At 36.3% G+C, this 23,432-nt stretch overlaps 1 protein-coding gene across 4 annotated transcripts; it reads right to left on the bottom strand.

Moving 5' to 3' along the window:
• Window positions 1–245: 245 nt before the first annotated feature.
• ARL5B (ADP ribosylation factor like GTPase 5B) lies at window positions 246–22,368 on the bottom strand. 4 transcript variants are annotated; one of them, XM_032474129.1, is made up of 6 exons: window positions 21,720–22,368; window positions 13,539–13,599; window positions 11,808–11,955; window positions 9,213–9,296; window positions 7,749–7,900; window positions 246–6,662 (listed from the first exon to the last, which is right to left on the bottom strand). In XM_032474129.1, exons 1-6 carry the CDS (start codon window positions 21,763–21,765, stop codon window positions 6,614–6,616), a joined length of 540 nt encoding a protein of 179 aa, XP_032330020.1. In that variant the 5' UTR covers window positions 21,766–22,368; the 3' UTR covers window positions 246–6,613. The 4 variants fall into 4 exon arrangements, with proteins under 4 accessions (XP_032330020.1, XP_032330021.1, XP_032330022.1 ...); XM_032474130.1 differs by having other exon boundaries at window positions 7,749–7,858; XM_032474131.1 differs by lacking the exon at window positions 9,213–9,296.
• Between the last annotated feature and the right edge of the window lie 1,064 nt (window positions 22,369–23,432).

Below are 23,432 nucleotides of genomic sequence, written 5' to 3'. Positions count from 1 at the left end.
AGAAGAGATAAGTAGGAGAAAGATGAGGTCCTCGTTTCTCCTGAGCATTCCTGGGTCTCACTCCCAGGCTGTTCCAGAAATCCAGTGGTGTCCCCGACCTTGGGCTCCATGAATGCCTACCACCTCACTCAATAATAAAATTCCTCTCTGTTAGCTTAGAGGTTTTTATCACTTGTAACAAGACTGTTAAAACAAATTTTATCTTAAAAACAAACAAACAAACAAACAAAACCACTAGGCCCACATCGTATTGGAAAAGTAATTATTTATTATGACAAAAATAAAACTGTTGACTGAAAACAAATGAATGTTACACTGTATTGCACCATGATTGCAAATGAGACAAAACCTGTCTAAAAAATGAACATTCCAGAGCAAACAGCATCCTTTCACTTGGGTAAGTAGGCATGCGAGCAACTCATTACAGCACAATCGCAGAAATAAAAAATCATGAGTACCAGCAACGTAAGTTTAACATATAGAAGCATTTCATGACAGTAATAAAGCTATTAAAAATTTAAATCATGTCTTTTCAACAACCCCACCATTAGAAGAACACACTTTGAACCGTTTTCAAGAAGCAATGATGTGAATGCATTAAGTAATTTGTTTGCTCTTAGGGTTTTATTAATGCTTTATATATTGGACCAGTAGCACACATCTCAGTTGCTTGAGTGGGATTAAGAAGCACAGTTCATGGTACGAAAGAAATTTTTTTTCCTCTGTACAATACTGGGGGCCCCCAGAGAGATCCAATTCATAATTCTGGCTTTAATACCATCTTCATTTGGCCAAGCTCATTAGCTAAGATACTGTTACAGCATTTGCAGAAAGCCTGTAGCTTGATGGATTAACAACAGTTTGTATTTAAACCTTAAGAAATGAACATACATATAAATACAGACACTTTAATGTAGTTTTACATTCTGAGGAGAGAAATATACAGGGCCTGCTGTTTCTCCTTTAATGCTCTAAAGCACCAATTTATGTTACAATGGTGATGTGTGATTATAATCATTATATTCTGATTAGAACAAATGCCAAGAGCAAAGCTGTAACTGCTTTTAGTTTTAGTTTTAGTTTTTTTAAACCATGCTCTGTACAATAGATGAACAGGGTAAGGTTTATAACTATTGCATAATTGGAAAAAAGTCATAACCATCATTTTATTTCACACTTTTAATGAGATAGCAGCTAAACATTTTAAAAATTAAAAATGAAGTTTTCGTAACTACACTGAACAGTTTACTCCAAGAGAACCAAACAGGGACTGCAGAGTCCCTGAATTTCCTGAAGGAAAATGCAAGAAGATTAAAATGATTACAGTTGCTTATGAATAGGGCCAAAATATGCAAACAAATTGTACATAACCAGCGTCAACTGATAGTCATTTGATATCTTACCAACACTGATGGCAATAGATTCACAGTATAAATCAATCAATCAAATTTTAGGGTTTTTCCTTTCCCTTATTTGATTTTAATTAACTGTTGACTGAGCGCTTGCCCTTGTGCTAATGAAGACAGTACGTGGATCAGCTGCACCACATTAGCCCTGCTGGTGGTAAACGAGTAAAAGAGAACAAAATCTCCAAGGAACGCTATCCCTTAGTTGGGAATTTTGCATATTACTAATAGTTTAGGTGAAGGGGGTTTTTATGGGATGGTGCTACATTTCAAAAACTGGAGTAAAGCACCTTATGAACTGAAAAATGAGGTAACGTTTTAACTAAAGTTCATGAAAGAGAACATTTCCATTCTGCTAGAACTTTGTTTTCTATTCCAAAAAATATAAACAGCACATTTTATTTACCCATGTCTATGAGAAAAAGTAGATTATTGGTTTTAGAACAATGCAAAAGGTGCCTCTCTGTGACTAACACCCCCAAATTCTAGAAACCTAATCAGTCTTCAGTTCTTTGGCCACGTTGAAAATAACATAGGTCATCTGGTTCTACAATAAGACTGAATTTTCTAGTAATCTTAAGTGCCTTGAATGGGCACAATTCATTGTTTTTATTCAAATATTCTACTGAAGATTTTTTACCTCATGGTCATCTTTACTATAAAGTTTTTTGTTTTGAGGTATGCCTCTAAATCTTCAAGTTAACATTTCTTATACATTACACTAGACTATATACATTTAAAACTGACTTTACATCTGTGAAAGTGTCTTTTTTTCTACTCTAACTTTAAAATGAAGTAGCTGAAAAAAAAAATTGTTTTTTTAATTGGTCCTCTGTGTAGCTCTGGTCACCTGGAACTGTTAAAAAATACTTTTTTGGGGGAAAAAAAACCTTTTTGGGAAGTTGACTTTTAGATTTCAGTCTTCACAGTAAGCATAAATTAATAAGGATGAGACAGTACTGAAAAAACTAACCCTGAATATAACTACCTTCAGATTTATACAGACATTTGTAAAACATTGACATCCTGGCTGTATACTAGCCTTTCAATACTGGGAAGTCAAACAGAACTGAAGTTTGGGGTCGTCTCTAAAGCCAAAAAACTGAACAAACTTAACCATTTCCATTCAATTAGAAAAAGCCAGGAAATCAAGCAAGATACTTTCTAGAAGAGAGTATTCTCAACACACACTGGTGTTTTATAAGCAGCTTAATATTATCCCCTTAGCAATATGGCTTACTTTCTCTTTTGCACTGTCATTAAATTATAGCTCAATTTAAGTGGAGTTACAGTGACTAGCTGATAGTTTTATTTGACTGTATTCATACACTAAATGACATGATAGTGGGCTGGGAATCAAATAATAGAAAAGAATACATTTAATTTCATATTACATGTCTTTCCCTAGTTTTTGTTTTACTTTTTCAGTTTCTAATAGGGTATAAAGATTCAGGATTTAAAAACCAAACCAAACCAAACCAAAAAAAAAAACAAAAAACCCAAAAAACAAAAAACAAAATCATGTTGGTGCTCTAGTTAAAGTTCCTTGGTACAGGGAAAAACAGTAGGAAGGTCATGAACAACAGTAATTGTCTAAGGTCAAGCAGGTAATGGCTAAATTAAGATTCAAACTCACTTCTTCAGACAGCGAGCACAACACACAATATTCTACTAGATACAAGTCATGCTGTATCTTCGAGTGACTTTACCCCAACAAAATACAGAAGATCCTTTAGAATTGCACTAGATATGAAATGTTTTGGATCCAAAGCCACAGATGAAAAGTTAGACTCAGAAAGTGGTCTTCAAAGACAAATGTCAATGGAATTCATCTATTCTAGGCATAATATCAGTACATTTTCTTCTACTGATATTGTTTACATAGTTAAGAATTAAGAATGCTAGTCAGAGACAATTCCATTTACAATTTGTCCTAAGATACTACATCAAAAAGATTTTTCAAAAAATAAAGCTTTTATTGTTTCAAAATTTCCTTTGCTTTGTGATTCCCCATAAGTCTTCAGAGAATAGTTAACAGAACTGCCTATATCACTCAGTTTCTATAGGAAAATAATTATTTTCTTTATGCTATAGATAATGAAAGTTAATTTATGTGTAATCAAAATGGCTACAGGAGTGGTGCCCATTTAAAAATGATTTTTAACAATGAAATTTCAATCTGTTATCATTCCTCTAATGCATATAGAATAAAAATATACCTTTAAGCATACTAACAGAAACTAAAAGCAAAAATTATGTATTTAACCATCAGTTATTAGATTATAGGTATATTATTTCAGATTTTAAGAAATTAAATTACACTAGCAATACAAAATACTTAGTATGTTCCCATATAAAAGGGCTTGTTAATTCTAAAAGAGCTCTTAAATGGGCTTCAATAAGAAAGGTTTAAATATGAAGAATGCAACATCCTCAAAATCAAGAAAAATGCCACATGTGAACTTACAAGGGTAGCAGTTACATTTCAGTTATACAAAAGAACATTAGAATTTAGCTTCTTCATCCTCAAATTAAAAACAAAATGTAGAATAATCTCTCAAAAGTAACGTGGGTGGGTCCCCTGCTTTTCACCACTGACTAGAAACTTGGCTAGGCAACTGAGGGACTGATGGGTAGGGTGAAATTTGAACTGTTTCATTAATTAGCTGCTGATCTGATTCTAAAGAACAGGTATAATACAAAATTGAGAACTTATCTCAAAATACGAATGAAGGCACTAATGACAAATTTACATTTTTAATCAGACAATTATCTTATAGTTGGTTGACTTTCAATGAATGTCAGAATCAATGCTTTAGTGTTAGGTATGTGCTTGGGTCAAAACATTCTCTTGGAGTAAAGGGTAATCAGTTTTCCTATTACTGTAAGAGGAAACGTCTAATGAGAACTTCACACTTAAAAAAGGCTTACGTGAATTTCCTAATTGAACTGTTCCCAACTGTTGGCACAAAACCTAGCTGAATGCTGATTTCATCTTTAACACACAGCTAACATAAATCATTTCTAATCCAAAACCAACCAAGTAACCTTTAAAAAGGATTTAGAAAATAAATTGTATGTTCAAAATTAAATAGAAAACCCGAGTCTATACTAGTAGTTTGACAAAATAACACTTTCAATATAATGCTGATGTGGTAAAAACAAAAAACCAAAAAAAATGTAACTTGATGAAAGAATTGAACCAGCCATTTTCATTAGATACAAACTTTATAGTTAAGAACACATACAGGAGTATTAAATAATGCTTTTTCTCAGGACAGAATTAAAGAGAATTATCTTCAGTATTCATGGCTAAACTCTACAACCAAGATAGAAGTTCTGGCAAAGTGTGCTTTAGGTAAATGGTGCTTTCATAATTCCTCCTATCCCCACCACCACATACACACCACAGAGCATCCATATTATGTCTGCTTTTCTCTCATGTTCTTGACTATAGGTTACATTAAAAACAAAATGTATCCTCTACCTGGTATAGAATCACACAGAAAAAGGTTCAAAACAAGGTTAATGAATAAAAAGTTCCCAAAGCCCAGAAAGCTTTCTTCTGATCATTTTTCAGTTCTAGGGTATGCTACCACCGAATAGAAATCAGAAAAATGCTCCCACACCCAACTAATTAGACTAAATATAATAAATCAAGTATAACTGAAAACAGCAAAACTGAAACCAACTTCAACAAAAAAATTTTTCACTTTTGAATAGGTATTGATATTCTTATGAACACTGAATCCTGTTTTTAACCCAAATGAAGGAAAAGTACTGCAAAAATAAGGTATTAATTATTTTCTACATATGTGTTTTATCCCTTTCATCATGGCAAAATCACACATTTGAAATAAAGAGGATCACAATCACAATACTGGTCCCCCCTCTTTAGGTGTGCACTGCTCAATTACTGTTTGTATTAGACAACTGCCTTGAAAATGTTTTAATGTTACCCAATAAACACACTTTTGATAGATTATGAGTTTTTCATTAACTATTTTTTAACCTTAAGAATTAACCTTAGTATATTAGTATATTAACCTTAAGAATTACAGTAAAATTCTCAAAGCTACGATGAAATTCAGCTGTTTCCATATAATCCAGCAAAAGATTTAGAACATGACAAATGGCAGACACGTAAGCCAATCACACTACAACCTCAAACGTATTTAAGGAAAGCCATATTGTTTTTTAAGTAATATACTGCTGGTGGTAGAAATGCTATTACAGACACAATTTCCAACGTTAAGAAATAAAATGAACTGTTCATACTTCTGCTTTAGTTACTATCCAAAGCAGATGTGGTGCCCACTGCAAATGGAACAAGGTTGTTTGTAACTGATAGTAAAATATATTCCCAGTGCCTTGTTTTACTTTTAGTGCTGGTATGTACTCATAACCTCCGACAGTTACGTACGCACTGAATAATGTGACGTGCTTAAAATATTACATTTATTCAGAATATTTACCATCAAAGTTGGCCTTTGAAATAAATATTTTACCTTGATTAGTTTTGACCAAAACCGATCCTGTGTTGTAGGCAGAAAAGTGAACTTAATTTTAGATAAATACTCTACTTAATTTCCATGCTAACAGCAACTTAAAATTACTCCATGACTTGTAATATGGGGGAAGTTAACTCACTTAAAGGCAGTTTTCGTGATGTTTCATTGTCCTTACATACATCTTCTAGGCAGATTTCTTTCTCTATAATAAGTTCTGTCCAAAAGATAAGTGGCTTAGAGAGGGAGCCAGTGTTTTTAGTGCTGGGTAAGTCTGCAAGCAGTATCTGATGATTTCCACCACTACTCTGTCAAACCAGTAATTATCTGGTGGGGGGATGGGGTGGCCAAGAAATGAAAGAAATTGGTTATGAAAGTTATTACAATCCAGAAAACATTAAACATGTGACAAACATTTCTTACAAGGCAGTTGTTGAATAATTAGAATAAGCAGTCAGAGGAATTCTGTTGCTGAAAACAGGTATACATTATGTTCATCCAATTGAAGATTAGTGCATTAAAAAAAAGTTAAGAAAAAAATCTTTTCTGTTCCAGTTCAGCTGCACTTGATTCAAGTGTTGCTCATAGAGGTTTGTGTTGTTATAAATTAAACATGCTGCTTCCTCAGCAGCCAAAGGTACTAGGCAAAAATGTTCATGTCACAGAATAAATAGAGTAGATCTCTTTCAAGCCAAAAAGTTATCTCACACCGATCCGGGACGTCATCCACTCTAGACCTTGGCATAACCTGAGACAAAAGACAAAAGGAGTTTCAAAATGAAAAACTTTATACTTGAAAATTGAATGCATACTTATTTTTAAGTCTTACTCAAAAGTTGGTACTACAATAATTATTCACACACTGGAGTGACAACATTCAACTAATATTATACTAAATAGCCTTTTTTAAGTGGAAAATTCACACCAACAAAATGACCCTAATCAGTTAAGTAATGTGGGAAATTGCTTTAGTCTCACCTAAAGATACAGCTCTGGCAGTTTCGCCATTAAGATTGTAACTAGACCCCCCTTCCCCCGACTTTAAGATGAACCAAAACTGAAACCACTATAGGAAGACAGCAGAAACTTCACCTTACCCTCCTGAATGCTAAAGAATAGAGTGCTTACAGCCTAGTCTTAAAAGTACAGGTCAAAAAATTCTACATGTAGATATATTACAAACTTTTTCTAATAAGAGAAATGAGAAGGTCAGCTGGATCTGAGGATAAATAAGTTCCTGGAAATAAAGTGGGTAGCCCATATATAACCCACTGGGTTCTCCCTAGCCTACTATGTCCAAACTCAAATTTGCAAGGAAAGAAAAATATATTGGAATGGCATTTATTTCAAAAGTTTGTTGTTTGGAAGTATGCCTCCCAAAATGACTCCTGATAATAAAGGAGACGTCTTGTGGAAAGCTGGGAGCTCATGCTTAATTAGGCCCCTGCAGAAAATATGACATTTCTTTGAGGCTTCCTTTTTAGTTCAGGCAACAGTACGGTCTTCTCCCAGTTAGTAAATGATAAAAGTAAGACATGAACAATGACTAAAAACCTGGATTGTGAAAACTTAATTCAGAAGTTTGTTCTTGCCCTTTTTTGGTAAAACATTCTATTTATATTAAAAGTTACAAAAACTTGTCAACTTTGGTGAATTCTAATTTAACAATAGTAATTGACTATAATTATTCCAACCTTGTAAGCCTAAACACAATGAAAGCCACCTTTAATTAAGAACAAAAATGGGACAGAATTCAAAGAAAACATGCTGGCCCCCCAAAAGCTGAAAGAATTAGAAAGGAGCCAAACCTCCCCTCAGAGTGATGAGCACTTACCCTTCTCCTGTTAAAGCACAGCAGGACTGAATGTGCCAGGGGTGGTCCTTAATTGAACTCAGGGTGAGGTATTTAGAGATTTCGGCTGCTGTCATACACCCTTTCATATCCTGTTTATTGGCAAAGATAAGGACGGCAGCCTTCTGTAAATCCTGCAATCAACATGAAATATTTCTAATATCTGAACTATTACAATTCAAATAAACTAATGAAGCAGGAGGGTAAAAACACGCCCTACTGAACAATTATAATGAAACCTCTCTACTTTAAAATGATCAGGTACTACAATTTAAAAGTTTGATTGAAATAAATATAAATGACCTCAAATCACCATGACTTAATGATTCACTCTAACAAAGACAGATAAACTTATATAAGCTAGATAATTAAAAATTATTTTTCTATTGCTGCACCAAATGCGTCAAACTAAAAGTAAACCTGAATCTGAAATAATGACTTATAACTATATGAGCAATATTCCAATGGGCAAATACAGTACACACTGCCAACTACTACAGAATTTCTCCAAAATTTAAAGGACTGTACTAGAGGAGGGGTTGGGCAATACTTACTAATCTTTGTATAACCTAAGCTCACTGATTAATGCTCACTGCAGCACTGTTTATACTACCAAAATATTAGAAATAACGTAAATGCTCATTAATAGAATAGATCAAATGTGGTATATTCATACAGTGGAATACTATGTAGTTGTTAAAAGGAATGAACTAAAGCTGTATGTACTAACATAGATAAATCACAGTGTTGTGCAAAAAAACCCCTAAACCAAGTTACAGAAAGATTACACACACACAAATACACACACAATACCACCATATAAAGTTGTTTTATCAACATGGAATATTCTATTCTATAGAACTGATAGGTATATAAAAAAAACTAATAAAATTATAAAAGTATAATAAAAGTATAAAAATACACACAGGAGTAATGATCACTACCTTTAGGATGGGAGAATTCTTTTAGAATTCTCTGAAGACAAGGGAAGGAAATCAGATTGGAGAGGTCTAAGATTTAGTATCTTATGTTGACTGGTGGGTACATGAATGTATTTTATTATCTAAGTCCTTTGTATATAAGAACTGTTTCAAAAAATGATCCCAAGTTATTCACTAAGGAATTTTCAGCTTTAATAAACTCTAGAGGGAAAAACACTTAAATTTTCCTCTTTCTTGCCTCAATTTATCAGACTTTTTAAGGTATGGCTAAGTAGTTTGAAAAATATTTTCAATAATGGTATTAATCTCCAAATTAATGTGGTAGGCTTTATTAAGTTTAATAAAGCACTAAAATTTCTGACTTCAAAGCTTTCATCAATTTAATATATGAAACATTGTTAACAATAAAATAACTGACAGCAGAGGACATTAATCATTGTAAAAAAGCAAAACCTGTATATGGATACCTTACTCCATTTATTTTATGTTTACTTTCAAAATTTACCTCATGAGCCAACATTCTGTATAATTCTTCTTTTGTAATAGCTAGTCGTTCTCTGTCAATGCTATCGACCACAAGAATGATGAACTAGAAGTGAAAAAAAAAAAAAGAAAGAAAAGAAATTGAAGGGGATGTGAGGTGCTCTGCAAAACTACTCTAAGTGCTAGAAGTACTTTCTGTGATGGCATCATCATCACTATAAAATGGCCTACTGCGTTTTCATCATCAGGAGCTTACTTTATACTGAATCACATCAAGCAGCAAAATCCAAATGTTAATAAGAAAAATAACTCATAATTCAACAAATAAAAACCATGCCCAAGTTTATTTTCAAATGGTGATGCTTGAATGTATAACATACCCTAATATGTACTAAGATTTATTTTAAAATGCAGGTAATAAAAAGTAGTTTTTAAAAAGAAAGTCACAGTAATTTAAGTAACTTTCACTAAAATTTAAAAGTACTCTGTACTCATTCAAGCAATCGATAATTATGTTTAAGACAGTCTCCTGCCTCTTAGAAAGAGGCTGGTTTCAAAGAAAAAAAAGAAACACATTTAAAAAAAAACTAACAAATAAGACATTTTTACATGACAATATCAACAATAAAAGGGCAAGAAAAATGTGCTAAGTAGAAATATACTTGGGTGTTAATAACATACTAAAGATGCAGGTGAAATTAAAGAGTGCAAGGAGAATAGAAGAAAGCTATTGGTAACGGTGTGCATGAAAAAAGGTGAAGGTAATACATTAAAAATAATGTATCTTTGATAAGAAAAATAAGAAGATAAAGTGAGAAAGGGCCCCTAAATGGAACATCTTATGCAGAAGAAAAAACTAAGAAGTGAGATGAAGTGGTTTGAAGAGTTACAGAAGAGAAGTGATGTAAAAGAAATCGAGACAGGAAGGGTAGAATCAGATTATTAGATGGCTTTAAAAGTAGGGAAAGAGACAACTATAGGAACCTGACTATAAACTGAGAAAGGGCTGAGAATGATAAAAGATAAGAAAATAGAAAGGATAAATGTAAGAAACATGGCAAACTTTCTTATGGGGAGGTAACTATAAATTAATGAGAGGAAAGCAGTCAGGAATTAATCAACAACTTTGACTCGCTGTATTAAAATGGAGACATTTCAGCTTTTGAATGGTCCCTCCATGTAAAGAATTGAAGAAGCAAGACAAGGGTGAACAAGGCGATGGGAGAGACACCACACAGATGAGAGCCCTACAAGAGTCTAACTGCCAGCGCCTTGTGCTATGCTGGTGGGCTTACATCAGAGGCCAAAGGTTCTTTGTAGTAATTTCTATACTTTTGTAGAAATGGTTTATTTAAAGAACATTTCATGCAAATGGCATCAGTAATAATGTACCTCTTTCTGGATCCATGCAAAGTCTTCTAAAGTTCCAGCAATTTCAAAAACTACCACTTAGTAATGCTATAAATATACGTGGATCAGCCAGAACCAACTTCTACCTATTCACCAAAGATAAATGTCCTTTTCACACTTGGAGCTAACTGCCTGCTTTGAAAACATTCCAACAGCTATGCTGCAATGTTGTTCTTTCCTTCTCTCTAACAAATTTTTATTTTGGAATGTTATTTTACTGCAGAAAGATATATTAAGCTAACCTATAACCATAAATATTAGCTTCCCAACTTATCTTCCCTGCAAATTAAAAAAAAAAAAAATTAAGTGCTCCCACATCTGCTGAACATCTATGACACGCTATCTTGGTGTGACCACTCGTACACTGCACTGGACTATATATGCACACACACATATGCTATTACAATATAAACCTAGAGGAATACATGGGTCTTTTTTAAAAGGCAATTGATTCACTCAAAATTCCTTGCATCAGTAGTCCACCTCCTCTGCACTCCCACCCCTCAAAAAACACTCAAGTTTTAAGAGGCTTCCATTTAGAAAAAATAATTAATTTTGTGTACCTCTTCACAAAGAAAAATTATAAACCCAAATGTGCATTAGTATTCCTAGGGACAAACCTCTCTCAATCACACTGCACAGTTTAAAACAAACAAACAAAAAAATCCTGCCTCTAAGAAATAAAAACAAAAGTAGAAGATATTCCAGATTTGTTGTCCAGGTTGACTGTGAACTGGGAAAATAAAATAAATGACAAGAGAACACTGGGAGGGGCTGGCCTGCATATCCATTTGCTTTTCAATTAAAACATAATACTCCCAAAATTGTGAATGCTCAGTTTCATATTACTTAAAAATCCTGTATTAAATTACACTTATAATATTTTATTCCTCCCCTAACCAGGGCCTCTTATAAAGCTGGGAAAGGTTACATAGTTTATTCTACTGTCCGATTTCTCCAACAATGGAGCTCCAACAGTATCACCCTGAGGGGCCACCGAGAGCAAGCCTGACTACAGGAAGCACTCCACTGACGACAGCCCCCGTTACTCCTCCCGCCTGCCCTTCTCTTCTACTTGAGGACCTCACATTCCTCACAAAAGAGAATCTTATTGAAAGGCAGATGTCGCTATGCCTTATGTCCAGTCTGTTCTCTGGGTTTACCCCTTGGCTGTTTTCATTCAAATTCAGAAGTAACTGTAGCGTACCTCGGTGTTTGTGTAATACGTGTTCCACGATGACCGCAGGGACTCCTGACCACCAATATCCCACATGAGAAAATGAGTGTTCTTCACGACTATTTCTTCAACATTGCTTCCTATGGTTGGAGATGTATGAACCACTTCATTCATTAAGCTGTTAAAAGACAGACACCATAAAAGCTCTTGTCAATCCCGAGAACCTGAAGCACATTTTCCCTGTACTTTTATATGAATCAACCTTCCTTACTTGCATCAGTGATGGTAATCACTAGCAACAGAAATGGAACCCTGGAGAACATTTGTGCAAACACCTAGACAGAGAACAAATCCCGAAGGAAGGCTGTTTTTTTCGTTCTTTCAATGGAGTAAACTACAGGCTTGATCTGGATAGGAGGCAACTGTGTAGCCAAGTTGCACTTCTGTGGCCAAAATTCCAGTAGCCCCCGTGCCCTGTTACCAGCTAGAGCAGAACCAATGGCCCATCCTGAAAGAGAAGGTTTCCAGGTGACTGTCATCAACTTGCAAAGTAGTCACCGTTGCACAGTAGGCTGTCTATAATTCTGAAGACTTTTTATGTGAGAAAACAGACCCAGCTGAGGCATAAAAATTAGTGCATGCCTATTAACCAAAACTGCAGTCTTAAAAAGACCTTGGGCAAATGAAAATGTACGGATTGGAATGCTGATGCTCCTATCACATGTATTATCAGAATCACCAGTGAAGCTACACTAATTAATTAATTCAACAAATACATATTTACCTATAACACATCAATACTCTGGTGGAAAAAGCTTATAACTCTCTCTTGGGTTTTATATATATGTACATATATATTTTGAAGCTATGGGCAAAATTACTTCAACAGTGATGGCAGGTTTCTGAAATGTGATGTGATGTCTAAAGGTTAAGTCATATTAAAATACATCATGGCCAATGAATGAATGTTAAAAAAAAAAAAGTGGTTATTAAACTCTGAAACAACAAGCCAGAAGTTGGTAGCTTTTTAGCAAAATAGCTGAAAATACATAAGAACTGCTTACGTGAAAGAACTCTCAGCTGCTACACTTAAGATGCAGTGCGGAGAGGTTAAGAGCCACACAATGGTGCGCTGCATTTAGTAACTATTCGTTACAACGTAGGGACACAGATTCATTTCCATTGCTTAACAAGGATCATTTCTTTGGAACCAAAGATAATGGGAGGTCATCTGACAAGGGGATTGATGGCCTGTTAAAATTTCCTTAAAGTATTAAAGTGTTTCTCTAAAAGGCTCAAGCCTCTTCCTACTTGCAAGCTGCTAAAGCAGTTATTTTCAGGGGCGATCTTCATTTCTGGTGAATTGCCAAGTCTGGAAATGTTTAAAAATTCCAGAGCTATTAGGCAGCAGAGTAGCAGTAACTTCCTAGATAGGTATCTGTCTAGCCACATGCACCTCAGAGTGGGAAGACCTAAGTGAAATGCACTTTATCTCTTCATTCCAGCACAAGAATGTGTGCTTCACTTAGTTTTAGTTTAATATTAATTCTTTCTTTCAAGGCTGGAAAAAGACATGTTTTTGAAGGCTGTAGCAAACATACAACAGTTTACCCTATTCACTTTTTAATAAATTTTGTGTCTGGTAGAAGACAAAACCACGTGTCTTAAGTTTTCCCATTATAATGGTATCTCATTCTAATTATACAAAATTAGCTCCAATAACTAAAATAACAAAAACCTTAATTAAACCCACATACTTACAATTGATAAAGAATGGTGGTTTTCCCTGCATTATCCAGTCCCACTATGATTACTTTGTGTTCTACAAAGAGAAAGCAAACCATAAACATTTAACACTGCTGCATACTTCAATTATGTGCTTTCAACAATGATTATTAGTTAGCTCTCTAATGAGAATCATTCACTGGATATTTATGCCTGGATTAATATACGGAAAGAGAGCTTTATGATGTCAAGGCTACCTGCCTTAAGTGAGACAATCTAGTATGATATTCTTTTCCATCTCTTATAAATAAAAGAATGTGGGAGATAGAGAAGCACAAGAGGATTGCATCACTTATACTGAGTTTGGGAGGAAAAGCCAAGATATTAAGGACTTAAAATGTTAAGTACAAAGGAATAAAATGTTTTACACACCTGTTTGCCCTCTACCAATCAAAGTAGCTTTTTATCAGGTTTTTAAATCCAAACACCTGGATGTTTTCCCTTACATGTACCAAGATTTTTTTTTCACTTAAAAAAAAAAAAATCCAACTGAGAGCATAAAACTGAAGTTTTCCCTGTCAATAACAGGCACGTAATTTCAACCAGTTTTCATTCCTTCCATTAATTTATGGATAAATAAGCAATTACAAAAGAAAATAAAAACAAGAAATCTCTTCAGTTCCCTCCTCCGTTCTGCTGCTGTGCACTAAAAACAAGCCACTTCATTCTTAAGGATTTTTAACACCTGTCTAATTAGTCTGTTAAGTGGGAGATGTTCTGAAACCTCCTTAGAACAGTCCAGACACATTCTTTTCTAGATTTGAACCTATCTATAAAGAATATTTTGAAGATTCCTCCTCCCCAGGGCAGAATGCTTAGAAAGTGACCAGTGAACCTCAACAGGGTATGTAAGGAAGTCACATAAACCTTCACACAACCAGCTGATTTGTGGTGAATGTTCTGACACATTTCACAGCAGAACCCTGCTGCTCTTGTTAACCTCTGAAGAATGTCAAAATTCTGACTATACATCTCATCAAGTATTAGCTGATATTCCTACCCTAAAGTGTCAATACGCATCAGTGAAAAAAAGGGGCCATAATTCACAGACAAGTTCTCACGTGGTCACTTTGGACATCTTATTTCACTAGAAATCTCTTCCCGGAGACCAAGCTGCACCTCTCCTCCCAGCAAAGGTCTGAGAAGAGTATTTCCAGTGTTACTCATGGATGCACCTCCAGAGCCAGACACAAAGCATGTTTGTTTATATTAAATGAAGGAAAAGGTCCAATCACAGAGCTTTTGTTTAATTTTGACCAAGTGTTTGCACAGAAGTTTCTCTACAGGCTTGGCTGTGGTGTTTATTCTCCTGGATTTCCTTAAAAGCTGGCTCATATATTTTTGTAAGCAAGGAATAAAGATTATACAGGATGAAGCTTCAAAAGAAAATCAAGTAAGCACATGTGTAGACAAATACGGGTAAAATGGCTATCAAGAAAAATGAATGAAGGGGGAGGGTATAGCTCAGTGGTAGAGCACATGCTTAGCATGTAGGAGGTCCTGGGTTCAATCCCCAGTACCTCCTCTAAAAATAAACAAACCTAATTACCTTCCCCCACCAAAAAGAAGAAAGAAAAATGATGAAAAAGGAATTTTAAAAAATTAAGTGAAAGAAAAAAATCAAAGAAAAAAAGTTTATCCCCTTACTGACCCCTTTTTTAACTACACTCATTTTGAAATTTTAGTACAGAATACCAAATAATGTATATAGACTAACATGTGAAAAGTATTAGAGAAGCACTAAATGCTGGCAGTTAACTGGCAGTTAAATACTTCACAGTGTTACTGTGAAATAATACGTTAACATTTATTTAATCACGTGAAAATTGGATATCGTTAAAATGTGTGATGAAACGACCAACTTTTAAGATATAAGAAATTCCCCAAAATATCATGCAATAGGGATTGCTACCTTCTAGATACATGATGTCTGCGCTAAGACTGTCATGTGATGAGAACAAGCTATACATAACAGAGTATGTGAATGACTCTTAACTAAACAAACAGAAATGCCCTCTGACAAATCCACGGACTCCAAACTGGAATATCGCACATACAGAAAATCAGTTTGCATTATTGCAAGGGGGTAGGCAGTAAAATGTCTGAGATGACGCTACAGTCTGAGACCTGAAGGCCTAGACAGCAATGAGGAGGTGCCAAGCAAGTCAGCCTCTTGAGAGGGAGAGGGAGAGAGAAAAAGAAAGGGAGAGAGAAAGAAAGATAAGGAAAGAAAGGAAGAAAGAGAAAAGCTATTTTAAAAACCAAAAAACAAGTAATCCTGCCCTATATTATACTTATTATAGAATCATAAAATATCATGGCTTGGAACAGACCACAGAACTTGAGCTCTGCTCCTTCCCTCCCACCTCCACCTCTTCATCAACAAAGGCACCACCTATACAGCAAGTCTAAGGAACCCAGGTCTCCAAAAATGCACAGAACTACTGACCTGGCCCACTTGGCAGATTTTATAGATATAGAAATTACAGGCCTGTGAAGTTGGGGAGGGGGGGAAGCTGCTATTTTCAGCAAAGATATACTTCAGGAATAAAGGCAAAATAGACGTTTTCAGATAAAACCACACTATAAAAATGGTAGTTTTTCAGCTTGAAGGGCAATTATACAAGATGGAAATTCAAAACATGAAAAATAGTAACGTGGGTAAATATAAGAAAAATTTACTCTCTTTAAAGAACGTGATTGTCTACGGCAAAAATTATAACACTGTATTGTGCAACTTACAACACACATAGACACAATACAAACATGTAACCTGTATAAAGGACTAGAGGAGGGGAGAGTACAACTCCATATATAGTTTAAAGATTCTTAAAACTTCCAAGCGTTACATTATTAACCCCTAGTAGCCTTAGACTGCAAAAAGGTAAGAATGTATGTTGCCTAGAAGGACCATCAAAATGATGCAAAATGGAATTTTTAAAAAAGGCAAAATATAAATTAAAATAGAATTCTTCAAAAAAAAAAAAAAAAGTTAACCCAAAAGAAAGTGGGAAAAGAGGAACAGAGTAATAACAAAATAAAACAGATGGGACAAACAGAAAACAAATGATAAAACAACATTCCTTAACATCTAACCATATCATAAATCCAACCACATCAATAAATTGGGTCAACATTCCAATTAAAAGAGAATTTCACCCTAGATAAAATAAACAAGATCCCAACATATGCTCTCTAGAAGAGATACACATTAAGATATAAAATATATAAACAAAATTAACACCTTAAACAAACATTTATAGAACATTGCATACAGAATACATGTTCAAGTGCAAATGGTACATATACCAAACAGACTATTTTGATGAACTATGAAAGTCCCAATAAATTTGTAAAAAAAAAAAAAAAAAAAGGAAAGCTTACAGAGCATGCTTCTGACTGAGACAGGAGGGAAGAGGGCAGGGCACAGCCATTCAAGGAATGACAGCAATTAACACCAAAATGGCATAAGTTCAATTCCCATTAGGCCTTGAGTCTCAAGATGGTGGGAGATTTGGCTTCTAGTAGACCTTGAGCTTCATTATATCCTCACTGTAATATATCAGCATGAATAACATGAATAACATGCCCACAGGCGCCAAGACAGCTCCAAGGCTAATTGTAAAAGGTCAAAGAGTGGGCAGTGGCCAAATTCCCAGGAATCCCAGACCCTTCCCCAGGGTAGTTAGGATGGTCCTCCAGCCAGTTACCTTATGAAGCTAAGGAGCCCATAAAAACTGGCAACAGGGCACCTTGTGGCCCCCTCTGGCTCCCTCCTCTTCAGAGATGGCCCGCACTGTCTAGGGAGTGCGTACCTACTCTTACTTTAACCTAAGCACCCAACCCACACACCTTGTGGCTTTTCTCTTGGTGAACAGCCTACACTCTATGCAGTATGTATCTCTCTAAACAAATCTATCTTTACTCAACTGTGGCTCGCTCTTTAATTCTTTCCTGCTTGAAGCCAAGAACCCCCCCGGCCGGGCAGGCAGGTCCCAAGGGCTCAACCGAGGACCCTCCTCACACCCCACATACTTTTCCCTGCATCACAAAAACAAATATTTGGAAACTGTAACAACACTTGTAAAGATTCCATAGGTCAAAGAAGAAATCAAATTTTTTAATGTTTCAAACTAAATGAAATATATTAAAACCTATGGAATAAAGCTAAAGCAATAATTAACAGAACAGTTACAGCTTTAAGATGTTTACAGATGAAAGGAAAAAGAAGCAAAAACAATGCCACACACCCAACCCTTAAGAAGATGGGAAGAGGGGAGTAAAGTAAACAAAAAGTAAGCAGAAGGAAGCAAATAAACAACAGGAATTAGGAAGAGACAACAGAGGAAAAAATCTCTTCTTTGAAAAGATTAACAAAATTGGGAGAAACTACTTCCAAAATGTACCTGAAGTCATTGCAAGAGACGACAAAGTCTAGAGATAAAAATCAACGACACAAATGAACTTATTTACAAAACAGAAACAGACTCAGAGAAAACAAACTTATGGTTACCAGGGCAGGATGTGGGTGGGAAGGGATAAATTGGGAGTTCCAGATTTGCGGATACTGTCTACAACATATAAAATACATACACAAGTCTCTACTTAATAGCACGGGGAAGTATATTCAATATCTTGTCAGTAATCTATAATGAAAAAATAAAAAGGAATATATGTACATTTATGTCTAACTAGAATATTATGCTGTACACCAGAAATTGATAAAACATTGTAAACTGACTATACGTCAATAAAAGTTTTTTTTAAATCATTTGAGTTTCAACAGACTCCAAAGTAATCCACTGGGAAAGAAAAACCTTCAGCAAATTATACTGGGACAAGCAGATATTCTTCTAAAAAATTAATAAATCACAACCCCTACCCACATAACCCCCAAAATAATTTTAGATGGCTCATGGGCCTAAGCATAAAAGCTAAAGCTTCACCAAAATAAAAAAATCTTCATTCAAAAATGTTAAAAAATAAACATACAAAAAACTCCATTCAGCAAAAATCCCCATTAAAAAAATGAGTAATAATAATAATAAAAAAGACACTGAATAGGGAAGACATGGTAGAGAAAAAGGGGGATATTCACAAAATGCAGCTTATAAAAGACTCCATTCCAGAATACATAAATAAATATAAATAGCTTTTTGACCAAAAAACAAACAAAAAAATCCAAAACAAAAAAATGGGGAAAGGATTTGCACATGCTGCAAAAGAAGATATACAAATGGCCAATTAGTACATGAAGAAGTGTTTAACATCCAAAAGTCATCAAAGAAACGCAAAGTGAAAGCAAAGTGAGGTACCACTGCACACCCAACAGACTGACTGACATTAGGATACTGGCAACACCACATGTTGGTAGAGATGTGGAACAATTAGAAATGTCAAATGTTGCTGGTCGAAGTACAAAAATGGTATAATCACTATGGAAAATCTAACAGTTTCACTTACTACAACCTATTATGATGCAAACGAAGAAACAAACCATAGTATATTTTCATGCAACAGAATTATTTCCAACAGATCTATGAGGAAAGTTTCCAGTGAAGAGCTAATATAAAAATAGAAACAGAAGGGGAAAAAAAAAAAAAAAAAACTTAAGACACTTAAAAGACATAGCACTATGAAGCAATGCCACAAGAATTTTAAAAAAACAGCAAATAAGAAAAAGCATTTAAAAATTAAAAATAAGATAGGTGAACCAAATATTCAAAAGATTTGGAAGACAAAGGAAATATCCCAGAAACTTATTTTTTTTTAAAAAGTGAAAGTAAAATGGAAAAGAATATCTGACAATCAATTTAGTACCATATGACCAACAAGATTCTCAGGAAAGGAGAAATCCTAAATAGTAAAAAAGAAAAAAAAAAATTCCTAGAATGGAAAAAAATGCAACTTTGTGTTAAAAAGGTGCAGAAGGCCTAGCACAATGAATCAAAACATTACATAACAGGGCACAACTCTTTCAAATTTAAAAACGCCAAGGATAAATGAAACATTCTAAAATCTACTAGAAAGACTAAGAAAAAAAAATCACAAAATACTGGTCTTAACAATACTAGAAGCTGGAGGACGACAACATCTTCAAATTCTGAAAGAAACATTTTCCCAACTCAGAATTCTATATCTAGCCCAATTATAAATTAAAAGTGAAGACAGACCAAAACATCTTCAGTATTTGAAACTGCAGAAAAATGATCACTTTGGAAACCTTTGCAGGAAATGTCTGAAGCATGTGCTTCATCAAAGAGTAAAGCAAGAAAAACATAAGTTCTAATCAAACAGAAAAGGAAGGGAAATTCCTAGAAGGATAGCAAGGACATGTCCAGAACAGCTGTGTACCAGGCACAGAGAGGGACACAGGTCCAATTTGGAGCAGGATGGAACACTGACCAGGCAGGGAGGTGTGTGGACAAACTTGTAGGAGAGCTTCTGTATAGCATGAAATGACTTAACCAAACATACAAAGAAAACTAAGGCAATGAAATATTAGTTACTCTAGGGGAAAAAAGGTGTAGGAAAAAGGGGAACACTGCAGCACAGCAGTAACTAAACTTTATAGTGACAATAATGAAAAGACAGAGTGTGGATTAAGCCAAAATACTATATAGGGGTGATAAGGGAAAAGGGCCAAAGTATTTTCTGTTCTGCTGTAAGAAATAATTAGTACACCTGAAATAAATATAATATTATATGTTGATCTTATCAATTTTTAAAAAAGACAAATTATACTGTTTAAAATTTCCATATATGCACATTATCCAGAAACATCAAAGTATATACTAGGGAAAAAAGGGTAAGGCATTAAAGAGATTTGACTAATATATATCATTTTCAGTTTAACATTATATAGCTTTTTTTTTTTTAAAGAATGTCTATGTTACTTCAACACAAAATTTTTATGTTGAGAAACAAAACAAAAAATTGAGAGTGTTTTGTATTGGGGCTACAACAGGTAGTAAGGCAAAGTTCATGCCTCAGTGAGTTTCTATTGAAAGAAAAAGACAAGTAAACAAATAAGCTTATACGATGACAGGGATAACTGTTACTCAGAAAAATGGTAAAGACAGAGAGACTGCGTGTCAGGGTGGTAAGAGTGGTCAGGGAAGGAAGGCAGGCAATATATGTGTGTGTGTCTATCTTTATTAACCTTGAAAAAAGGCTATTTTAGTATTCTTATCAATCTACGGCACAAGTGAGCTAAAGCCATTTCATTCTCTTCATGACTTATTAAGTCCGGGAAACCCCCCCCCCCACCATATTAGCAGTAACAAATTGGCCATAAAACACTGCCTTTTTTTAGGCCTGGGCATTAAATGCAAAATGAAACTAGTTGAGTTTTTAAACTGGCTTCAATTACTGAGAAAACATTCTGTTAAAAGAATGCCTAAAACTTTACCTATTGCTGGCCCTTTTTGTATGGGTAAATTTTCTCTCTTCAGAAGGCATCACATCTGATTCACTCTGACTCAGAACAGGTTTTACAACTTCTTGGCCCTTTGGTCTTGCAAGTTTTAGATGTCTCAGAACCAGTTCTAGACTAGTTATGGACAAGCAACATAGTACATGGAACCAAAAGCATTCAGTTTTCCAGCACTGAAGAGAGGAATAATCGGTTTGCAATGAAGATTTCCAGGAAACCCGTGAACCTCTACAGGACAACATATTCCCGAGTCCTGGTGAGCAGGCGAAACAAGAGAACGTGAAGGCGCACGGGCTTGAAGAGCAGGGCAGAAAACAAAGCACTAGTTTTAAAAAGTTGATAGGTTTGGGGATAGACATTTATCCTCGGGCAGGACACTTAGGATGCTTAACTAGAGACGGAAAAGGCCCTCCAAGTGCCTCCGGGTATCATTAGGTGCTTTCCGCTTTCCTTCACTAAAATCCCCAAATTCTTGGTTTGGCTCTTGGGAGACCAAATGCCCCTTTTCTGACTCTCCATTTCTCCCCGTCATCACGTCTCTCCAGCATCTACTCCCAGCCTAAAATACTGAGTTTTTACCCAACCTTCTTGACTGACTAACTCACTTCTCTGCGTCTCAGAAGGCTAGTGTCCACAGACAGCCCTGCCTCCCGAGCTGTCCCCTTCGGCGGCCTGACCCACTTCCTCCGGTGCCAGCCGTTGGGCAGCTACATCCTTCTTACCTTGGTTACAGAAGAGGCTCCACAGTTTGGCGAAGATCAGCCCCATCACGAGCGCCCGGGCGGGCCGCGGGGTCCCTCAGCAGCAGGTGCCGCTGCGCCGGGCCCCGCACCGCGGCGCTGGCCGCGGGGATCCGAGGAGAAGCCGACTGGGACCGCGCGGGGAGGGCACTGGCTGGCCGGGAAGCCGCAGGCCGGCCGCCCAGCTACCCGTCAGGAGGCGCCGCGCCGCGTCCCTGCCCGAGCGTCCTTTGTTCGAGCCCACTGAGCCCAACGCCGACCCGTAGTCCCCTCGGTCTGAGCCCACCTACCCACCGGAGCCTCAGCCAGTCCCAAGCCCGCCTCCGCCCCGCCTCCGCCGCTTACCCCGGAAGGACGGCGCCGGACGTCGGCGGGCTGATGTCACCCCCGCCTCCGACGTGGCGCTTCCTCGGTTTCACTTTCGGCGGGCGGGCTCCCCGCCGCCGGATCGCGGGGCGGCGGGGGGAGCGGGGTGCGCTTGCGAGTCGCGGAGTTTCCCTGGGTGAGCCCGTCTTCTGTCATCGCTTTTCCGAAGTCCTTTCGCTTTCTTGAGTCGCTGCTGGCTGGCAGGGGCGTCCCTGGCCCCTCAGCCTGGGGGCAGGTTGCAGTTTCTCTGGCTCAGCCGCCGCCGTTTGCCTACCTTTCTGCTGCACAGAAAGGAGTGTTTCAGCTGTCACCCGGTTCAGGCTGGCAGGCAGGCTTGGGGTTTGTCCGTGATTTTAATTCTGAGTAGAGCTGATTGGGATAGGATCCATGGAATGCCAGCAGCTACAGAGTTCATGTTTGTGAATAACCTACAGTCCCCCAGTTTTACTAAGTATTTGGTATTTTTCAGGATCCCAAATCCACAAAATAAAACTTACTTTCTGAAGTGTTGAAAGGAAGTAATTTCCTTTAATTAAAGGGGAATCCTAGGAACAGCTGTCTCCTGTTCAACAAAATGGGAAGAAAATCTACAAGTGCAGTACTTGGAGCAAGGAACTATTGTAAACTGACTTCCGAAAGTACTTGGGGGGACTGGCTGCAGCTGGAATTGAATTCAGTTTATTACTCAGTTAAGTAAGAGGTGTGTGTTATGTATACATGCTGATTTGCTGCTTAATGGTTTCAGTTCCATTTTCCTTCCCGTGGTTAGGTTCTACTCTCTTTATTGCTCTTCATTTAGCTTATCATCATCATCATTACTTCTTACTTTTGGGGATTTTTCCACACTTCCTTTTTGGATTAGCAACGCATTTCAAAAAATAAACTTTTTGTGCTTAATCAAATGTGTGTGTTTTTTTTTATGTTGTAGTTTGTCATAATGGATTCAGAGTATTAATTCCCAAATGGCCAAAAACAAAAGTCTCAAGGTCTTTTCAGAAATAAATAGGAAATACCATTTTAATTACTCTGAGCTTCTGGAGAAGAAGGAAATGAAGTAAATAACTGCCTTGCAATATAGGAAAGTACTTTGCAAATATCTCAATTTGGGGAGGTGGTGTGGCAAGATATCATTTAGAGAGAATGTTTTACCTGAACTATAGCTTCTGCAGTGCCTGCAGGTTGGAGGGGGCTGATATCTTAATTCTGTTTTCTGTGTAACTGTGAACTGTTGCCCTAAATTACTTTCTAAAGGTTATAGATTATAGTCAAATCCTCACGGAGAGGATTAAATGGATAGGAAACCAGTCACAGAATCTGTAGCAAAATTTT

Source organism: Camelus ferus, chromosome 35 (genome assembly GCF_009834535.1).
Source record: "Camelus ferus isolate YT-003-E chromosome 35, BCGSAC_Cfer_1.0, whole genome shotgun sequence".
In the NCBI taxonomy this organism is placed as follows: Eukaryota; Metazoa; Chordata; class Mammalia; order Artiodactyla; family Camelidae; genus Camelus; species Camelus ferus.
The sequence above is the reverse complement of the archived record's forward strand: the minus strand, read 5'-3'. Positions and strand labels throughout refer to the sequence as shown.

What these genes read in the sequence shown, in the direction of transcription:
- ARL5B (XM_032474129.1), bottom strand. Translation starts at nt 21,765, where the DNA reads ATGGGGCTGATCTTCGCCAAACTGTGGAGCCTCTTCTGTAACCAAG. An exon ending in GAGCCTCTTCTGTAACCAAG is followed by an intron (nt 13,600 to 21,719) that starts GTAAGAAGGATG and finishes TTCTCTTTGTAG; the next exon opens with AACACAAAGTAATCATAGTG. An exon ending in ACAGAATGTTGGCTCATGAG is followed by an intron (nt 7,901 to 9,212) that starts GTAAATTTTGAA and finishes TGTTGATTGCAG; the next exon opens with GATTTACAGAAGGCTGCCGT.